General features: G+C 43.9%; 1 protein-coding gene across 1 annotated transcript in view; it reads left to right on the forward strand.

Moving 5' to 3' along the window:
- Positions 1-20,890, forward strand: part of LOC126094951 (myrosinase 1-like) — an 83,890-nt gene that overhangs the window by 49,763 nt on the left and 13,237 nt on the right. Inside the window, exon 6 of the mRNA XM_049909606.1 lies at positions 10,640-10,734. Within this exon, the coding sequence (XP_049765563.1) occupies positions 10,640-10,734 (95 nt within the window). The remainder of the gene's footprint in view (positions 1-10,639; positions 10,735-20,890) is intronic.

Below are 20,890 nucleotides of genomic sequence, written 5' to 3' on the forward strand. Positions count from 1 at the left end.
GACACCGGTGTGTCAGACCCACCATACTTGCTCCGGACACTGCGAGAGGGCTGTACAAGCAATGATCACACGCACGGCACAGCGGACACACCAGGAACCGCGGTGTTGGCCGTCGAATGGCGCTAGCTGCGCAGCATTTGTGCACCGCCGCCGTCAGTGTCAGCCAGTTTGCCGCGGCATACGGAGCTCCATCGCAGTCTTTAACACTGGTAGCATGCCGCGACAGCGTGGACGTGAGCCGTATGTGCAGTTGACGGACTTTGAGCGAGAGCGTATAGTGGGCATGCGGGACGCCGGGTGGCGTTTACTTTTTATTTGCGTGATCTTGTAAAGCTATTTTTAACAACTTCGGCTCCAGCGATGCTATATGTTTACAATGAAATTTCTATTTCGCGGAAATTTCGCGATTCCGTTAATTTTTCACAAATAGTATTTTTGTAGTTTTTACGTACACGATTAGTATTCTATTGTTCTGTGATTCTTTTGTAACGTTGCGAGGTACTGGGGCGGAGAAGAGTTTGTGCCTGTTTAATTCTGACAAATTTTGCATGAGAACGACACATGCACTCGACCGTCTCCTTACCTATCACCTAATTAATTATGCGCACAATGGTAACGAAAGGAAATGTTGGTGGACCCTGCTAGTTGGTAAAATAAGGAGAGCACACTCACAATAATTTAATAAAAATCGTAATCTACTCAGAGAAAAAAAAGGAGAACTTCAATAAACAAGAGGAAATGGGATTCTGCATATATCTACGAAACGATATGTGGATTAAATATTACAATGAGATTTATTATACATCAGAACATAAAGCCACATGATTGTCGACACAAACAGTAGGTTAAAGGATAGGGTATACTGAACTATTATGAGAATAAGAGTTGGCTCGAGAACAAGGGGCTCCTACTCTCTGTGATGAAATGGATTGACGATAATGACTGGAGGCCCTAATGAATCAAATATTACTCTGACTATATTGCAGCATCGCGATTAGTAGTGAGAGCTCAAATGGGATCACATGGAGAAACAGTCAAGGTGGACTTGCAACAAAGCGAACACGCGTGCTGTTGAGGACTTCAGTATAAAATTGATAGGTCCTACAATGCCAGAGTCGCAAAATACTCTACCGATCCAGAAATCTGTAGCAGGTCGTCGGTAGGCAGCGTTCTGATGATGTAGGCGCCGACTTCTGTTGTGCAGCAACCCTGTTTCAACCCCTGGCCTCGAAGGCTGTCCGAGAATTCTAAGTTCTGCCGAAAAAGTGCAACTAGGTCGCAAGACCGTCCGACTCCGATGAAGATCAGATCCCCAAATGCCTGAGCCCGCGCAACGCAGGAGCGAAGCCAACATTGCTTAACTCCCTACCATCGCGAATCAGCATTCAGTGCTGATTCCAAAATTCCACCACACTGTCTCAGACATCATTCGCGCCAATAGCGTCCATTCCTTCCAATTTCGAGCAGGGCTTGATGACGTCCACTAGCCTCTTGACCAATCATGCCTCTGCTACTCAGGTGAGGGCACTGAACTTGCCGTTTGACTGGCTACGAAAACAACCTGCCTAGACCACCGACCATCCGGCGCCAGACAGTCGCACCCAGCAGGGCACAGTCCGCAAGTATTCTCAGAATCAAGAGGACAATGCAGTCAGTCGGTGCCGGGAGTCCAGGAGTCTTCGTTCCGGACGCGCCGGACAACGTGTCTGGCGGAATGGCTTCACATGCAGATGAGATGTACTGCTTCAGCTGTTCAATTGTTTCTTGATTCTGGCGGTACACCTGGTCTTTCAAGTGTCCCCACAGAAAGAAGTCACAGGGGTTCATGTCTGGCGAATAGGGAGGCCAATCCACGCCGCCTCCTGTATGTTTCGGATAGCCCAAAGCAATCACACGATCATCGAAATATTCATTCAGGAAATTAAAGACGTCGGCCGTGCGATGTGGCCGGGCACCATCTTGCATAAACCACGAGGTGTTCGCAGTGTCGTCTAAGGCAGTTTGTACCGCCACAAATTCACGAAGAATGTCCAGATAGCGTGATGCAGTAATCGTTTTGGATCTGAAAAATGGGCCAATGATTCCTTTGGAAGAAATGGCGGCCCAGACCAGTACTTTTTGAGGATGCAGGGACGATGGGACTGCAACATGGGGCTTTTCAGTTCCCCATATGCGCCAGTTCTGTTTATTGACGAAGCCGTCCAGGTAAAAATGAGCTTCGTCAGTAAACCAAATGCTGCCCACATGCATATCGCCGTCATCAATCCTATGCACTATATCGTTAGCGAATGTCTCTCGTGCAGCAATGGTAGCGGCGCTGAGGGGTTGCCGTGTTTGAATTTTGTATGGATAGAGGTGTAAACTCTGGCGCATGAGACAATACGTGGACGTTGGCGACATTTGGACCGCAGCTGCAACACGGCGAACGGAAACCCGAGGCCGCTGTTGGATCACCTGCTGCACTAGCTGCGCGTTGCCCTCTGTGGTTGCCATACACGGTCGCCCTACCTTTCCAGCACGTTCATCCGTCACGTTCCCAGTCCGTTGAAATTTTTCAAACAGATCCTTTATTGTATCGCTTTTCGGTCCTTTGGTTACATTACACCTCCGTTGAAAACTTCGTCTTGTTGCAACAACACTGTGCACATTCATCCGTCACGTTCCCAGTCTGTTGAAATTTTTCAAACAGATCCTTTATTGTATCGCTTTTCGGTCCTTTGGTTACATTACACCTCCGTTGAAAACTTCGTCTTGTTGCAACAACACTGTGTTCTAGGCGGTGGAATTCCAACACCAGAAAAATCCTTTGTTCTAAGGAATAAACCATGTTGTCCACAGCACACTTGCACGTTGTGAACAGCACACGTTTACAGCAGAAAGACGACGTACAGAATGGCGCACCCACAGACTGCGTTGTCTTCTATATCTGTCACATCACTTGCAGCGCCATCTGTTGTTGAAAATTGTAACTACTGTAATTTCGAAAGTTTGTCCGCCTGAAAATGTACTGTTGTCCCAAGCATATTGCAACAAACGGTGTATTTCTATCGCTGCTTGTTTAGTTTTTATTGCCGTTTCAAATATACCGGTCATTTTTGAAACACCCTGTATATACCGTTTATTGCAGTCGTCACAAAATAAATACAAAACAATAAAAAACATTATTTTTATTTTCTTTAGCATTTAGAACGCTTCTAATTTACCTAAAAACACGGAAGTAAAAAAAGAAGGGATATGGGGCTGTTTCTTAGGCTGTACATCGTTTTGAAGCCAGAGTAGACGGGAACTGCCTCCATCTTAAACGACCGAAACATTAGCGGCACACGACAAATGTTTTAAACACTAAACATTACAGTGCTTGCATGAATAACTCTCCGTCAGGAAGGTAATTTCGAACGTTTATCTGTTCTTAAAGGCATATTTGTTCTAGTAATACCGCACATTTGGCCTATTTAAGGTAACTTGTTATTTGCTGATGTATTTCAAATAACCAGGAAGAGAAGGAATGACATGAAAGGTATGGTTCCGTACTCCATTTACATCCACTTTTATTAAGTCTGTACCGATAGTAAATGAAGCTGGAATTCCGAACCCAGTGCTTGTTTGCTTACTGGTACTGCTATCATTACATTTTTAGCTTGCAGCTCGTATGCACAACATTTTTAACGTTCAAGTTTGCAAAAAACTTACATACCTGTTCTTTGCTAGCCCATAAACGTGTGCACAACATTTTTAACGTTCAACTTTGCAAAAAACTTACATGCCTGTTCTTTGCTAGCCCATAAACGTGTGCAATGAGGAAAGAAGAAAGGCACGCTATCATATCTTCTGCTTGTCAACAAAGTGAATGATTACGGAAATGTCAAAGAAGCAGAACTGAATCTAGAATATTTGTTTTATTAGACTGGTAGTGCATTAGTTTCACTGTAACTTACATATCTTCTGACTTCGAGTGTGTTACCAATAATAGTAATTTATAGGGTAAAAAATGATATAATTTTTTAAACATGTTCGAGCATTGTGGAAGATCGTAAATGTGATTAAGGGGATAGACTCAAACACTTAGAGCCTGTAAAATGGATATTTTGTTTTAACGTGTACGGTATGTAAGTCATTTTGTAATGGTAACCTAACCTGTGTAACATTTCCGATAGCAGGCCATTGGCTTCCTTTCCCGGAAAATTTCTTGCCATTAACTTTGTCAGTTTTCAGGAATAGCCAAATATATCACAATTGGAATGTTTCTTTACTTTGATCATCTGCTTCATTTTACTCACGAATTTCATTTGGAGGTTTTCAAAGTATCTAACTCTATAACATGCTTTGTGATATACCAACAGTTAGTTAGTTAGTTTGTTAGTTTTCAAATTCCACGTATGATTTGCACGATAAATACTAATGATGTGCAACGCGTCGTTTTATATTAAAATCAATTTTCTGTTGTAAATATGCGTCCATATTGATAATTTATTAGTTTTTTGTGTTGTTTTTTAGGTGAGGTCAAGCAGATGTTAGTAATTACTGCCCAGCACCATATACACATTGCAGTAGAAGATAGTGTTCTGTTAAATAGGAGTAGGGAGGAGTTGAAAACAGAAAAGTTTACAGTTTAGATTCAAATTTTGCTTTGCTGTCTGTCAGACATTTTATATCACTGGATAAGTAATCAGAACTTTTGGTTGCAGCAATGTGAACCCCTGTTTGTGCTGCGTCAGTTTTTCTTATGATACTATAATTAAGTACGTCACTGTTCGTTTCGAAGTACAGAACGTGTTGCTTGGTCGGCTGAGTCTCGTTTTAATTGTAACAAGCGAATGGGCGTGTACGGGTATGGAGACAATCTCATGAATCCATGGACTTGCATGTCAGCAGGGGATTGATCAAGCTGGTGGAGGCTCTAATATGGTGTGGAGCGTGTGCAGGTGGAGTGATATGAGACCCCAGATATGTCTAGATACGATTCTGACAGGTGACACATAGGTAATCATTCTGTCTGACCACCTGCATCCATTCATGTCCATTGTGCATTCCTACGGACTTGGGCAATTCCAGCAGGTCAATGCGGCACCCCACACGTCCGTAATTGCTACAGTGACTCCAGGAACAATCTTCTGAGTTTCAACACTTCCGCTGGCCACCAAATTCCCCAGACATCAACGTTATCGAGCACATCTGGGACGCCTTGGAATGTGCTGTTCAAAAGAGATCTCCACCCCCTCGTACTCTTATGGATTTATGGACAGCCTTGCAGAATTCATCTCGTCAGTTCCCTCCAGCACTGAGTCCATGGCACGTCGTCTTGCGGCACTTCTCCATGCTCGCGGATGCCCCTACACGATATTACGCAGGTCAACCAGTTTCTTTGGCTCTACAGTGTATAATAATAATGTGACTTCATGGAATTACTATTCTGCGAAGTGATTAGACTGCAACTTACAGACCGAGCAGCAGGCAGGCTCGACGAAAAGAGAGTTCACATAATTTTTCGGCCAAATCCTTCTTCAGAAGAGGAGCAAAGCACACACACACACACACACACACACACACACACACACACACACATTCATACAATCACACACGCAAAACTCATACATACATGACTGCTATCTTCGGTTGCTCCAGTCAGAATACTTTTTAAAGAAGGGAAAATGTGAGCAATCAATAATTATCCACGGGAGGAAATTAGGGCATGAGATGCTGCCCCAACAGTCAACTCAGTCATGTAGCCGTGTGTTGTTCGAGAAGTAGACCGTTGTTGATACTGTGTGCCCCGGATGTCGGAGAGTTTGCGGTTAGAAGCCAGTGAAAAACACAGGAAAGAATAAATGGAAACAGCGCAACCATAATACACGTATAAGAAGAAAATATTGCTTCAGCGGCTCCACATACGAATGGATCGTGATGCCTTTAAACATGAAATGACGATAGGATCGATTAGTCACTCGTAAATGACGCAAGCTTGCATTTTTGATGAAACGACTACGTCTCTACACAATCAAAACACCAGATACTGTTTGGGGTACGACCACAGAAGTGAATAGATATTTCTAACGGTCGAAACTGAGCAGGGGGACATCAGAGTGACATGACGGGGTAGCATCAACGCGGTGAACCATGCAGGCATAAATGCGGTGAACCTTACATTTTGGGGTAGGAAGATGGCACATACCGGCATTTTGCGACGTAATTGGAACTTCCTTCTTTCGTTTACCTGCATCTAAACACAACAAAAATAGTATGTCCGAATAATTAAAGGTAATCACTGACTTGCTGCCGAATAGAAATTCCGTTGTAAACATACAGCATCGCTGGAGTCGCAGGTATCAGAATGCTGTCAAAAGTAACTTTACAAGATCACGCAAATAAAAGGTAAACATATAAATAACGTGATCATATCATAATAAAATGACATTTAGGCTCCAAGATGCCATATGGACCATACCAGCTAAGACGTAACCGTAAGGTGCTACATGTAAACATAGACCAATATACACTCCTGGAAATTGAAATAAGAACACTGTGAATTCATTGTCCCAGGAAGGGGAAACTTTATTGGCACATTCCTGGGGTCAGATACATCACATGATCACACTGACAGAACCACAGGCAGATAGACACAGGCAACAGAGCATGCACAATGTCGGCACTAGTACAGTGTATATCCACCTTTCGCAGCAATGCAGGCTGCTATTCTCCCATGGAGACGATCGTAGAGATGCTGGATGTAGTCCTGTGGAACGGCTTGCCATGCCATTTCCACCTGGCGCCTCAGTTGGACCAGCGTTCGTGCTGGACGTGCAGACCGCGTGAGACGACGCTTCATCCAGTCCCAAACTTGCTCAATGGGGGACAGATCCGGAGATCTTGCTGGCCAGGGTAGTTGACTTACACCTTCTAGAGCACGTTGGGCGGCACGGGATACATGCGGACGTGCATTGTCCTGTTGGAACAGCAAGTTCCCTTGCCGGTCTAGGAATGGTAGAACGATGGGTTCGATGACGGTTTGGAAGTACCGTGCACTATTCAGTGTCCCCTCGACGATCACCAGTGGTGTACGGCCAGTGTAGGAGTTCGCTCCCCACACCATGATGCCGGGTGTTGGCCCTGTGTGCCTCGGTCGTATGCAGTCCTGATTGTGGCGCTCACCTGCACGGCGCCAAACACGCATACGACCATCATTGGCACCAAGGCAGAAGCGACTCTCATCGCTGAAGACGACACGTCTCCATTCGTCCCTCCATTCACGCCTGTCGCGACACCACTGGAGGCGGGCTGCACGATGTTGGGGCGTGAGCGGAAGACGGCCTAACGGTGTGCGGGACCGTAGCCCAGCTTCATGGAGACGGTTGCGAATGGTCCTCGCCGATACCCCAGGAGCAACAGTGTCCCTAATTTGCTGGGAAGTGGCGGTGCGGTCCCCTACGGCACTGCGTAGGATCCTACGGTCTTGGCGTGCATCCGTGCGTCGCTGCGGTCCGGTCCCAGGTCGACGGGCACGTGCACCTTCCGCCGACCACTGGCGACAACATCGATGTACTGTGGAGACCTCACGCCCCACGTGTTGAGCAATTCGGCGGTACGTCCACCCGGCCTCCCGCATGCCCACTATACACCCTCGCTCAAAGTCCGTCAACTGCACATACGGTTCACGTCCACGCTGTCGCGGCGTGCTACCAGTGTTAAAGACTGCGATGGAGCTCCGTATGCCACGGCAAACTGGCTGACACTGACGGCGGCGGTGCACAAATGCTGCGCAGCTAGCGCCATTCGACGGCCAACACCGCGGTTCCTGGTGTGTCCGCTGTGCCGTGCGTGTGATCATTGCTTGTACAGCCCTCTCGCAGTGTCCGGAGCAAGTATGGTGGGTCTGACACACCGGTGTCAATGTGTTCTTTTTTCCATTTCCAGGAGTGTATAAATAAGAAACAGTATTAGCCTATACCTGCTACACCGCCTTCACAGGTACACATCAGCAGAACGCCGAAACGAGCTCATCGTGGAACTTTTATCATTAAAACTAAAACTAAACTCTGTTCGATCAGGCCTTGGAAAGCCCAACGGTACCGACCGACCACCGTGTCATCCTCAACACACAGGCGTCAGAGGACGCGGATCTGAAGGGGGATGTGGCCAGCACACCGCTCTCCCGTCCGTATGTCAGTTTACGAGACCGGAACCGCTACTTCTCCATCAAGTAGCTCCTCAGTTTGCCTCACAAGGGCTGAGTGCACCCCACTTGCCAACAGCGCTCGGCAGACCGGATAGTCACTCATACAAATGCTAGCCCAGACCGACAGCGCTTAACTTCGGTGATCTAGCGGGAACCGGTGTTACCACTGCGGCAACTTGTATCACTACGAGTAAGTAAATAGATAGCGCAGCAAAAAACGTATACTTGAAGTATGTCGTTCTTCGACCACTTGTGAGCTGTGGGCCCATTAGAAATGAAATTATTTCATCTTTTCGTAGCGTTAAGAGTGCAAGGACTCGTTGAATCTTTGTCAAACAGAAACGTTGCTGTATATGTCGTTCCATAGACGGATGCACACGTCATCAAGAAAGTCGTCATAATGTTGTGGCTCATCAGTTGACACTGGTGTTCAAAATCAAAGCAACAAACTGCTAATTCCCCATCCCATGTCTAATTCACGATTTAATCATACAAAATCTCAACAGACGTCCGTACTATTTGTGTTCTACACGCAAGATGGCAGTCCGATCAACGGACAACGACGTCAACGTCAGGGCACCTATGAAACGGGTTAGTGTTCGCCGTGTAGTCCCACAGAAACAATCGCTGTGTACACAGTCACAGACGGTGCAGTACGGCACGGAGAAGACTCTCTCCAGTGGAGGACCATAGGAAGAATGGAAGCAGGACAGTCGCAGATTGATGTCGCCCAATGGCTTAATGCGAATCGTCGTGTTGTTTCTCGGATGAGGCGACAGTTTATAGGGACCGACACTATTTCCCGAAGGCCAGGGCAGGGTTGACCATGCATCAGAAAGAGAGGACTGTTATTTGGCTGTAAGGGCACGACGGTACCGCCTTAGTACTGCACGGCAACTGGCATCTGGCCTCGCAGCGTCCTTTTGACGTGCTGTGTCGAGGCAAACGATGTACAGAAGGCTTCGGCAGAGTGGCCTTTATTGCCGGAGATCTGCTGTATGTGCGGCTCTGACACGCCTTCACAGAAGGGAACATCTAGAGTGGAGTCGTGAACATGCCACGCAGACGGTGGAACAATGGGTCAATGTTCTTTTCACAGATGAGTCCCAATTTGATATGGAGAGTGGTTCACAGCAGATTCGCACCTGGAGGGGACGTGGAAGACGATTTCGGGAGCCAGACATTGTGGAAAGAGACCAATATCGAGGAGGATGCCTTATGATGTTCACAGGGATTATGCTGACCATTCGAATATCTCTTCATGAGCTTCTGTGGGTCGATCGGCAGGTGTATAGTAACGAGTTCTTGAGACCTCATGTGCGACTATTGCGAGGAGCTGTGCACCCAGACTTCGTACTGATGGAAGATAATGGTCGACCTCGTAGAGCACGGGTGGTTGATGTTTTCTTGGAAACGGAAGATACTGTGCGCACGGCGCGGCCTGCTCGCTCTCCCGATTTGAATCCCATAGAGCACGCCTGGGATGCACTAGAGAGACGGGCTGCATCGCGTCATCATCCACCAACAACTCTTCTAGACTTGCAAACAGCTCTGCAGGAAGAATGGGCCTTACTGCCTCGATATGAGATTGATGACATCATACACAGCATTCCCCGTCGTTCTCAGGGTTGTATTGCTCAGGTTTGTGTTGTGGATTGGCAAGAGGGCCAACCCACTAATGTAAGAGGAAGCCGAAAGGCACGCGTTTTAGCTCACGCAGGTTGGCGTGAGGTCTGGAACAGGACAAGGAATTTATACTAGAAAAAAAGGATGTAGCTGGTGGAGTACTTAACTTTAATCCATTAATGTTGAACGTAGCTCTTGTCTGTACATTCTTTACAATATCAATAGCAACTGATAAAGGCGCCTTGCTAGGTCGTAGCAAATGACGTAGCTGAAGGCTATGCTAACTATCGTCTCGGCAAATGAGAACGTATTTTGTCAGTGAACCATCGCTAGCAAAGTCGGTTGTACAACTAGGGCGAGTGCTAGGAGATCTCACTAGACCTGCCGTGTGGCGGCGCTCGGTCTGCAATCACTGATAGTGGCGACACGCAGTTCCGACGTATACTAACGGACCGCGGCCGATTTAAAGGCTACCACCTAGCAAGTGTGGTGTCTGGCGGTGACACCACAGTTTCCACACTCCATACTGATTACATTAACCAGTTGTCGGTGTGTGCAAATTATTAAGTTGAGAAAAAACGAACAACATTTTTGTCTACAGTTATGCATGTTACAGTTCTTTGCATTCTTTATTCTTTACATTATTTCTACTCTTCTAAAACTTGTTAATGATGTTTTGTGGCTAAATAAACGCAACGTTGCAAAATGTCCGTTTGTTGCTATAATTTTGGACACCAAAGTACTTCAGATTTAAAAGAATGCGCAACGATAATCTTCGAAAAAACTTTCATACTTCAGTGAATTACATTAATCAATGACGCAATAAAATATAAATACTTGCAGGCAGTGTGGGCATCGTGCTGGACATACAGTTTGCTGAGCCGGCGGTGAACGACAGCGAGCACCGGGCCGCCGCAGACAGGGAGCTGCAGTTCAACGTGAGTATACGCAGCGTGGGCGGCAACTCGGCGGGTCGTGCGCCCCTCCCTTGTGAGGTTGGTATAGGAAGCTGCCTCTCTGGTCACTTCCGTTTGTATCTGTGAAGCACCCTCGGTAGGGGCCCACGGCAGTCTGTCTGCGGCGAGCGTCTGAAGTGGTAAGATCTGCGGCTAAGCGCGTGTCTGCTAAGTCCGTAGGACAATGGATTCCTTAAGTTCAGCCGAACTGAAAATTTAATCACCTTTATTTCAGGTTTAGATCTAAAATATCTAATGTTATCTTAAATTGCAGCGCAGTGTAATTCGAGTGTGAAGTTCAGAATATCTTCCAGTATTTGCTTTGTCACTACTTTGTGAGTAAACTGGAAGCACGTGTGCATGATCCGTAACTCTAACTAAGATCATCAATCTTAAATGCGAATGTGCGAGAGATTATAACGTCTCGTCTTGACAATATTTTTCAATATAGCAACTTTTCTTTATGTTCATCTCACGTGGGGTGTACTTTGTGAGACCAGTACCACGTGCTCATACAATTGTTTGACCCATCAGCTTAATAGTAAGACGATAGTAACCAGTTTGAGGTTTTTCTTTTGTAATTTGTGTTTCGATGTAATTTATTTTAATTATCAAAATTATTGTGGAGTTACATACTTTATGTGAACCAAGTTGACCACGTGAACCATGTGGTGTAATCATCAAAGTAGCTCTCAGCTATTCTTTTCGGGAAGATTTCACAGAGAGTTAGTACGAATTTAGTATACCAGTGTGGGGTAATTTCATGACGGACAGGATTGCACTACGAACGTAACTTCTTTGAGTGAAAATTGAAACGGTTGGTTGTGGTTAATTTCCTCTTGCATATGTTTCAACGTTCTTCGTGTGTTATTTTATGAATGCAGTGTTGTATGCAGTCTCCCAATCTTGGCTCCATATTTTTGGTGTTCTGTAAGATTACAAACTCACATTTTCACAATCCCAAACAAGGCACCAGTTCACTTATGAATCAAGTTTAATATGCTGAAATTTTCACGGAACAATGATCAATGTTAAAATAAATGTCCAAATATAAACTGATTTATTTCTGTTTATGATGAACAGATAGAGAAAGTGTATGAGGATATTGAAAGAGTAATGCAGTATGTAAAGGGGGACGAAGATCTAATAGTCATGGGCGACTGGAATGCAGTTGTAGGGGAAGGAGTAGAAGAAAAGGTTATAGGAGAATATGGGCTTGGGACGAGGAATGAAAGAGGAGAAAGACTAATTGAGTTCTGTAACAAGTTTCAGCTAGTAATAGCGAATACCCTGTTCAAGAATCACAAGAGGAGGAGGTATACTTGGAAAAGGCCGGGAGATACGGGAAGATTTCAATTAGATTACATCATGGTCAGACAGAGATTCCGAAATCAGATACTGGATTGTAAGGCGTACCCAGGAGCAGATATAGACTCAGATCACAATATAGTAGTGATGAAGAGTAGGCTGAAGTTCAAGACATTAGTCAGGAAGAATCAATACGCAAAGAAGTGGGATACGGAAGTACTAAGGAATGACGAGATACGTTTGAAGTTCTCTAACGCTGTAGATACAGCAATAAGGAATAGCGCAGTAGGCAGTACACTTGAAGAGGAATGGACATCTCTAAAAAGGGCCATCACAGAAGTTGGGAAGGAAAACACAGGTACAAAGAAGGTAGCTGCGAAGAAACCATGGGTAACAGAAGAAATACTTCAGTTGTTTGATGAAAGGAGGAAGTACAAACATGTTCCGGGAAAATCAGGAATACAGAAATACAAGTCGCTGAGGAATGAAATAAATATGAAGTGCAGGGAAGCTAAGACGAAATGGCTGCAGGAAAAATGTGAATACATCGAAAAAGATATGACTGTCGGAAGGACAGACTCAGCACACAGGAAAGTCAAAACAATCGTTGGTGACATTAAAAGCAACGGTGGTAACATTAAGAGTGCAACGGGAATTCCACTGTTAAATGCAGAGGAGAGAGCAGATAGGTGGAAAGAATACATTGAAAGCCTCTATGAGGGTGAAGATTTGTCTGATGTGATAGAAGAAGAAACAGGAATCGATTTAGAAGAGATAGGGGATCCAGTATTAGAATCGGAATTTAAAAGAGCTATGGAGGACTTACGGTCAAATAAGGCAGAAGGGATAGATAACATTCCATCAAAATTTCTAAAATCATTGGGGGAAGTGGCAACAAAACGACTATTCACGTTGGTGTGTAGAATATATGAGTGGCGACATACCATCTGACTTTCGGAAAAGCATCATCCACACAATTCCGAAGACGACAAGAGCTGACAAGTGCGAGAATTATCGCACAATCAGCTTAACAGCTCAAGCATCGAAGCTGCTTACAAAAATAATATACAGAAGAATGGAAAAGAAAATTGAGAATGCGCTAGGTGACGATCACTTTGGCTTTAGGAAAAGTAAAGGGACGAGAGAGGCAATTCTGACGTTACGGCTAATAATGGAAGCAAGGCTAAAGAAAAATCAAGACACTTTCATAGGATTTGTCGACCTGCAAAAAGCGTTCGACAATATAAAATGGTGCAAGTTGTTCGAGATTCTGAAAAAAAGTAGGGGTAAGCTATAGGGAGAGACGGGTCATATACAATATGTACAACAACCAAGAGGGAATAATAAGAGTGGACGATCAAGAACGAAGTGCTCGTATTAAGAAGGGTGTAAGACAAGGCTGTAGCCTTTCGCCCCTACTCTTCAATCTGTACATCGAGGAAGCAATGATGGAAATAAAAGAAGGGTTCAGGAGTGGCATTAAAATACAAGGTGAAAGGATGTCAATGATACGATTCGCTGATGACATTGCTATCCTGAGTGAAAGTGAAGAAGAATTAAATGATCTGCTGAACGGAAAGAACAGTCTAATGAGTACACAGTATGGTTTGAGAGTAAATCGGAGAAAGACGAAGGTAATGAGAAGTAGTAGAAATGAGAACAGCGAGAAACTTAACATCAGGATTGATGGTCACAAAGTCAATGAAGTTAAGGAATTCTGTTACCTAGGCAGTAAAATAACCAATGACGGACGGAGCAAGGAGGACATCAAAAGCAGACTCGCTATGGCAAAAAAGACATTTCTGGCCAAGAGAAGTCTAATAATATCAAATACCGGCCTTAATATGAGGAAGAAATTTCTGAGGATGTACGCCTGGAGTACAGCATTGTATGGTAGTGAAACATGGACTGTGGGAAAACCGGAATAGAAGAGAATCGAAGCATTTGAGATGTGGTGCTATAGACGAATGTTGAAAATTAGGTGGACTGATAAGGTAAGGAATGAGGAGGTTCTACGCAGAATCGGAGAGGAAAGGAATATGTGGAAAACACTGATAAGGAGAAGGGACAGGATGATAGGACATCTGCTAAGATATGAGGGAATGACTTTCATGGTACTAGAGGGAGCTGTAGAGGGCAGAAACTGCAGAGGAAGACAGAGATTGCAATATGTCAAGCAAATAATTGAGGACGTAGGTTGCAAGGGCTACTCTGAGATGAAGAGGTTAGCACAGGAAAGGAATTCTTGGCGGGCCGCATCAAACCAGTCAGTAGACTAATGACCAAAAAAAAAAAAAAGAAAAAAAACACTTCCCTATCCACTCGCTAACTGCTAGTCCGTCCAACCACAGAACCTCCTGCTATAGCGCTGCCAACATACAAACAGGCTTCTTACAAGACTTCCGCATCTGCCCGGGAGCTTAATATATTTTCTTATTTCATTTTGGAACGACAGCAGTCACTTCATGAGTGCTGCAGTGTTTTTCTGTTATTTCCGGTACGAGTATTACTCCTGAAAAGAAAGTTTTTTCTAAATATGAAAATAGTTCCGAGGTACAATATGGTCATATACCTAGGTACGAATATTCTACTCAAATTCACAAGTGTTGCAATCAAGAAAATCGTGGAACTACGGTATTTAATAGCCTCTATGTTACATGGAAGCATTACTGCGTAGCAATAATCAGTGAAGGAAATAAGATTAAGAAGAAATATTATAAAGAACCAGTTACAAGTCAAAAACAGTTTGAGGTAGAAACCATTGGCAACCAACAAACATTTCCATTTTCGAGACAGGAAAAATTGTTAAGACATTAAAGAAGCTAAGTTCATTTGCAATAATCGTCCATAAGCTATGTAAATTGTTTTAAAAATATACGGAAGTTAACTCACCATAAAATTCAGTAACTCTGTAGCTTTGATATATTAAGCAACACTTAAATTTGTAGAACTCCTGTGATTCTAAAATCGGCCACTAGAATGAGACTCCGACCACGCAACATCATGTGTTCCTAGGCACACTTTTTTACAGTTGCAAAAATATCTCGTATACTTTACTGGTAATTTATAAGTTAAGAAGCTTGTTGCAAAACTGAGTGGCTAACGAAATTATCATTTAGCCAGGGTACCAACAGCATTCGAACAGAAGCTGGTTTACAGGAAACGTAATGACATTACATTTGAAGTTGGAAGATTGCCCAAAACGTGTCTTACCAGAAAAAAAATTCATTATGAGTCTGATCGCAGAATTTTTTGCAACTGAAATGCTAAAATGAAGATGGAGTTACTACCATATTGCGAAGTGTCAGGCGCACTGACAAGTCAGATTCGCAATATTTGAGAAAAATGGGCCTATAGAATTCTATAAAACATGTATTGAAATAGTAAAAGCTTCCTTTAAATTTCAGACAAGTATGTCTGGTATTACATTCCATCATTTCTATACAACAGTAATATGGATATTAATATTTGTTCATGTCGGGTGTGAAATGTGAAGAGGTAGTTATTAATTAGGTCTTGTAGTTCTGTCACGCTTCTTGTTTATCTCAAAACTTTTTTGTTTTTGTTCTGACCCTTAATGTAATACTTCTGCCTCTTTTCCACCCCAGATTATTTATATACGGGTGAAGCACCTCAAACTTCTACAAAAATATTACGGAAATGGAAAGTGCTATTGATACGCGGTTTTCACAGCCTGGACTGACACTCAGTGGTTCGTATTGTTAGCCAAACAAGAGAGTGTAATAATAGAAAATGTATTTTTTATGCAAACATACACTTTTTTAAATATTGACATTAACGAACTAAAGAAGGGTAAATTAGGATGTCATTGGTGTTTGTTGCAGGATTCAAGTGCGAGTCATTTATGAGAGATCGTACACTATTGGCCGTTAAAATTGCTACACCAAGAAGAAATGCAGTTGATAAGCGGGTATTCATTGGACAAATATATTATACTAGAACTGACATTGATTACATTTTCACGCAATTTCGGTGCATAGATCCTGAGAAATCAGTACCCAGAACAACCACGTCTGGCCGTAATAACGGTCATGATACGCCTGGGCATTGAGCCAAACAGAACTTGGATGGCGTGTACAGGTACAGCTGCCCATGCAGCTTCAAAACGATACCACAGTTCATCAAGAGTAGTGACTGGCTTATTGTGACGAGCCAGTTGCTCGGCCACGATTGACCAGACGTTTCCAATTGGTGAGAGATCTGGAGAATGTGCTAGCCAGGGCAACAGTCGAACATTTTCTGTATCCAGATAGGCCCGTAGAGGACCTGCAACATGCGGTAGTGCATTATCCTGCTGAAATGATCAAATGGATGGTGGAGCCACGGATCGTATCACATCTGAAATGTAACATCCACTATTCGAAGTGCCTTCAATGCGCACAAGAGGTGTGTAACCAATGGCACCCCATACCATCACGCTAGGTGATACGCCAGTATGGCGATGACGAATACACGCTTCCAATGTGCGTTCACCGCGATGTCGCTAAACAAGGATGCTGTAAACAGAACCTGGATTCATTCCAAACAATGTTTTGCCATTCGTGCACCCAGGTTCGTCGTTGAGTACACCGTCGTAGGCACTCCTGTCTGTGATGCAGCATCAAGGGTAACCGCAGCCATGGTCTGCGAGCTGATAGTCCATGCTGCTGCAAACGTCGTCGAACTGTTCGTGCAGATGGTTGTTGTCTTGTCAACGTCCCCATCTGTTGATAGCTAATGGTTCAAATGGCTCTGAGCACTATGGGATTCAACTTCTGAGGTCATTAGTCCCATCACACACATCAATGCCCGAGGCAGGATTCGAACCAGCGACCGTAGCGGTCTCGCGGTTCCAGACTGCAGCGCCTAGATCCGCACGGCCACTTCGGACGGCCCCATCTGTTGACTCAGGGATCGAGACGTGGCTGCACGACCCGTTACAGCCATGCGGATAAGATGCCTGTCATCTCGACTGCAACTGATACGAGGCCGTTGGGATCCAGCACGGTGTTCCGTATTATCCTCCTGAACCCACCGATTCCATATTCTGTTAACAGTCATTGGATCTCGACCAACGCGAGCAGCAAAGTCGCGATACGATAAACCACAATCGCGATAGGCTACAATCCGACCTTTATCAGTCGAAAACGTTCAAATGGTTCAAATGTCTCTGAGCAGTATGGGACTTAACATCTAAGGCTGGCCGGAGTGGCCGAGCGTTTCTAGGCGCTACTGTCTAGAACCGCGCGACCGCTGCGGTCGCCGGTTCGAATCCTGCCTCGGGCATGGATGTGTGTGATGTCCTTAGGTTAGTTAGGTTTAAGTAGTTCTAAGTTCTAGGGGACTGATGACGTCAGCAGTTGCGTCCCATAGTGGTCAGAGCCATCTAAGGTCATCAGTCCCCTAGAACTTAGAACTGCTTAAACCTAACTAACCTAAGGATATCACACACATCCATGCCCGAGGCAGGATTCGAACCTGCGACCGTAGCAGTCGCGCGGTTCCTGACTGAAGCGCCTAGAACTGCTCGGGCACAACGGCCGGCTCGGAAACGTGATGGTGCGAATTTCTCCTCCTTACACGAGGCATCACAACAACGTTTCACCAGGCAACGCCGGTCAACTGCTGCTTGTGTATGAGAAATCGGTTGGAAACTTTCCTCATGTCAGCACGTTGTAGGTGTCGCCACCGGCGCCAACCTTTAGTAAATGCTCTGAAAACCTAATCATTTGCATATCACAGCATCTTCTTCCTGTCGGTTAAATTTCGCGTCTGTAGCACGTCATCTTCGTGGTGTAGCAATTTTAATGGACAGTAGTGTATTTTGAAAAGTTCCCACCGGCGCTTGTACAATACCTATGGTAGCACACACTAAAGAACAACTAAAGTTCATAAGCTAGGTATGTGGATTCTTTTGGTGGATTCTGACCAATACGAGACAATCGACCATCACACCTTGTGTTCAAAACGACCACCGGAAACGGCAAAACAGTCTTCCAGTCTGGTATGGAACGACTTCTGTTCACGCGCTAGCCTTTCAGCGGAGATGTCCGAGGATGTCTTGATGGAGAGAGATGTGATGGGGATGGAACCTATGTCGATAGGGAAAGCGCAGGTCCCTTTCCTCACTCATGCCACTTCCTCGTGCGATTGCGAGGGAGATAACTTGCGGATGATTTGCAACGGCAGCAAGAACATTAATTTCCCCTCTTCTGTCGTCACTTGTTTCCTTCTGGTAAGTCGCCTACTTGTCAGGCTACCTCTTACACGTAACTGGTTGAAGAGGCTGATAAATAATGGCGGAGATGGTTAACGTCGACTGCGATATCTCGCCGCATATACCGTACAATGACGAACCGCTTTCTTCCTACATTCTGCATACACCGTGAGGATTTATGCTTTTTCTGCATTGGTAAATCTCATTGTCCGCTGACGACCTACTGCTTGGACTATCAAGTCGCAATGCACTCAAGGAACGCAGAAGCACACTGTAAGCAAACATTACAACATTGTACTTAGCAACTACTCAGGTTGAATGGCACAAACAGGTGTCGGGTTGTGGAAACTTTTCAAAATACGATATCTCGTAAACAAATCGTACTAGAATCCTGTAACAAACATTCCAATTTATCCCAATCGTAGTTTGTTAATGGCAATAGGCATTGTTCCAATTTCAAAAACTGTATGTTTTCCCAAAATTATTCCTTCTAATATTATTGCAATTTATTTATTGGCTAAAATACGAGCACCTTTGTGCCAATCCATACATATATTCACTTACTGCGGTTTTATGGTATATTCGAACGTCTATCAGACAAAATTAGTAATTAAGTTAGAATAAAAAATGAAAAGAAAGTTGAGATTGTTTTCTTGAAGAGAAACAAAATGGAAAATTATCATTTATAAAAATTTTTACAATTTAATAAGGAACACCATTAGGTACAATTTAAGGAATACAATTTACAAAAACATGAAATCATAATTGGGCTGATGTATTGTAGTAATACATGTCACCGAGAACAAGGACTCAGTATGAGCTTTCCTGATAGCAGAAATGTTCTTTTCTTTGTTATACGCAGCAATGCACTGCATTACAGAGACGTTCAGTTGTTTTACCAGTAAAGTATATACATGCTACATGCTAAGTTTTATACAGTGTCTGTATGGTACATTAAAATATCCTTTAGCCATGCATGCGTAAGTGAATGAACACACATTGTTTTGATGATTACAGCTGTTACAAATATTACGAAATTTTCGTTAAAAATTACATACAACTTACCTTATACACGAGTAGTGTCGCAGTTCTCAGAATGCGCGGCTCTTCTTGAATGACCCATGCACACACCAACCAGTAGGAACGCTGAAGCGACACTGCTCATTTCGTGGCGAATCAGTGGCCTACAACGAAGTGACACAACTGCCCTTAAGTGGAGATATTGCGAGATAGAGATGTGACTTTTTTCGTGCACTTGGGGGCATTTCATATGTATTTTTCATGGACATAAACTAAATAATGCCGTTTTTCGACTTGCGTCACTTTTATTGTCGGTGTGCCATGTGAGTGTTATGTGCGCGGGTAAAACCATGGTTGACTCTATTATAAAATGTGCTTCATGCCGGCTATTATCCTGAGATATAAGGAGGGAATGTAAAAATTTAAATAATCCCTTGAGTACAGAAAGGGATAGTTGAAAGGACACAGCCTGAGGCATCGAAGAATAGTGAATCTGGTAACTGAAGGAAGCGTGGGGCTAAAAACTGTAGGGTAACACAAGGAACTGGCTAGCGTAAACAACTTCAGATGCATGCAGCTGCCATAGCTATGCAGAGATGAAGAGACTTACACGCGACGGAATAACGTAGAAAGATGAATTAATCCAGTCTTAGAATGGAAAACCAGAACACCAATCATCAGATAATAAGTCAAGAGCCCTATGAACACGGAGCATTTCCATTTCAGCGGCATTAGAGGAAAATACGTTTGTTTCACAGATCATAAATCATAGATTATCCCTCACCCAGACAACCGCCAGGGAGTTCTAATCTAATTGCTAGCATCCAGAGAACAACATGCTGTATTTTCAGACCAAGTAAACTCCATCTTGGAGCAATACATGGACCGTATAGGATTTCGTCAAAATAAAATAAACACTTAATATAAACTCCTAATTTCCGAAGGTTTTATTCTTAGTAATCTGCAACACAGCGGTGTATTTTGTTTTTCCCCTGCATTGTGATATACCTAAATAAGCTCTGAGCCCCCAGTGGTTCTGTTGTTGCGATGATTCTTCTTCCCTGGGATCCTAAACAGATTCGCAATGAGGAAAAACTATCGGTGCCCTCCTCTTTAGCGCAATCGAAAAAGTTAATACCGTATAAAGGGCTAAAGTTTCGAGTGTCACTAGGTTTGAACCTCTTGTCATCATGTAAATCTGGAGGAGAGGCTTTGGGGATGAACAGGAAAGTATGACTACCGACCAATACAAATGTGTAATGTAGCCCTTCAAGTCTGGTTTTGCACTCCTCCATTAAACAGAACGAATCTGCATATGAGAAACAAACTTTTAAATTTTAAGTGTGTTAGTGTTCTCGTTACATTTAGGACGTTATGTCGTGTTTTCCAATGAAAGGAGTCATTTTACGCAGCCAAATTCCTTATGTGTCACTAGCATCAAAGTCAGCAGACATCCTGCAACATGATAGTAATAGTACGTCTCAGTAAGCGTCCGATAACGATCAAGTGCGTTTGAATAAACTTTGGACCGAAATAACCTCTCTAATTTCACTCTCACAAATTTCAGTCTTTCAGTCTGTTTCAGAGGTACAC

The sequence above is a fragment of the Schistocerca cancellata genome, chromosome 8 (assembly GCF_023864275.1).
Source record: "Schistocerca cancellata isolate TAMUIC-IGC-003103 chromosome 8, iqSchCanc2.1, whole genome shotgun sequence".
NCBI lineage: Eukaryota > Metazoa > Arthropoda > Insecta > Orthoptera > Acrididae > Schistocerca > Schistocerca cancellata.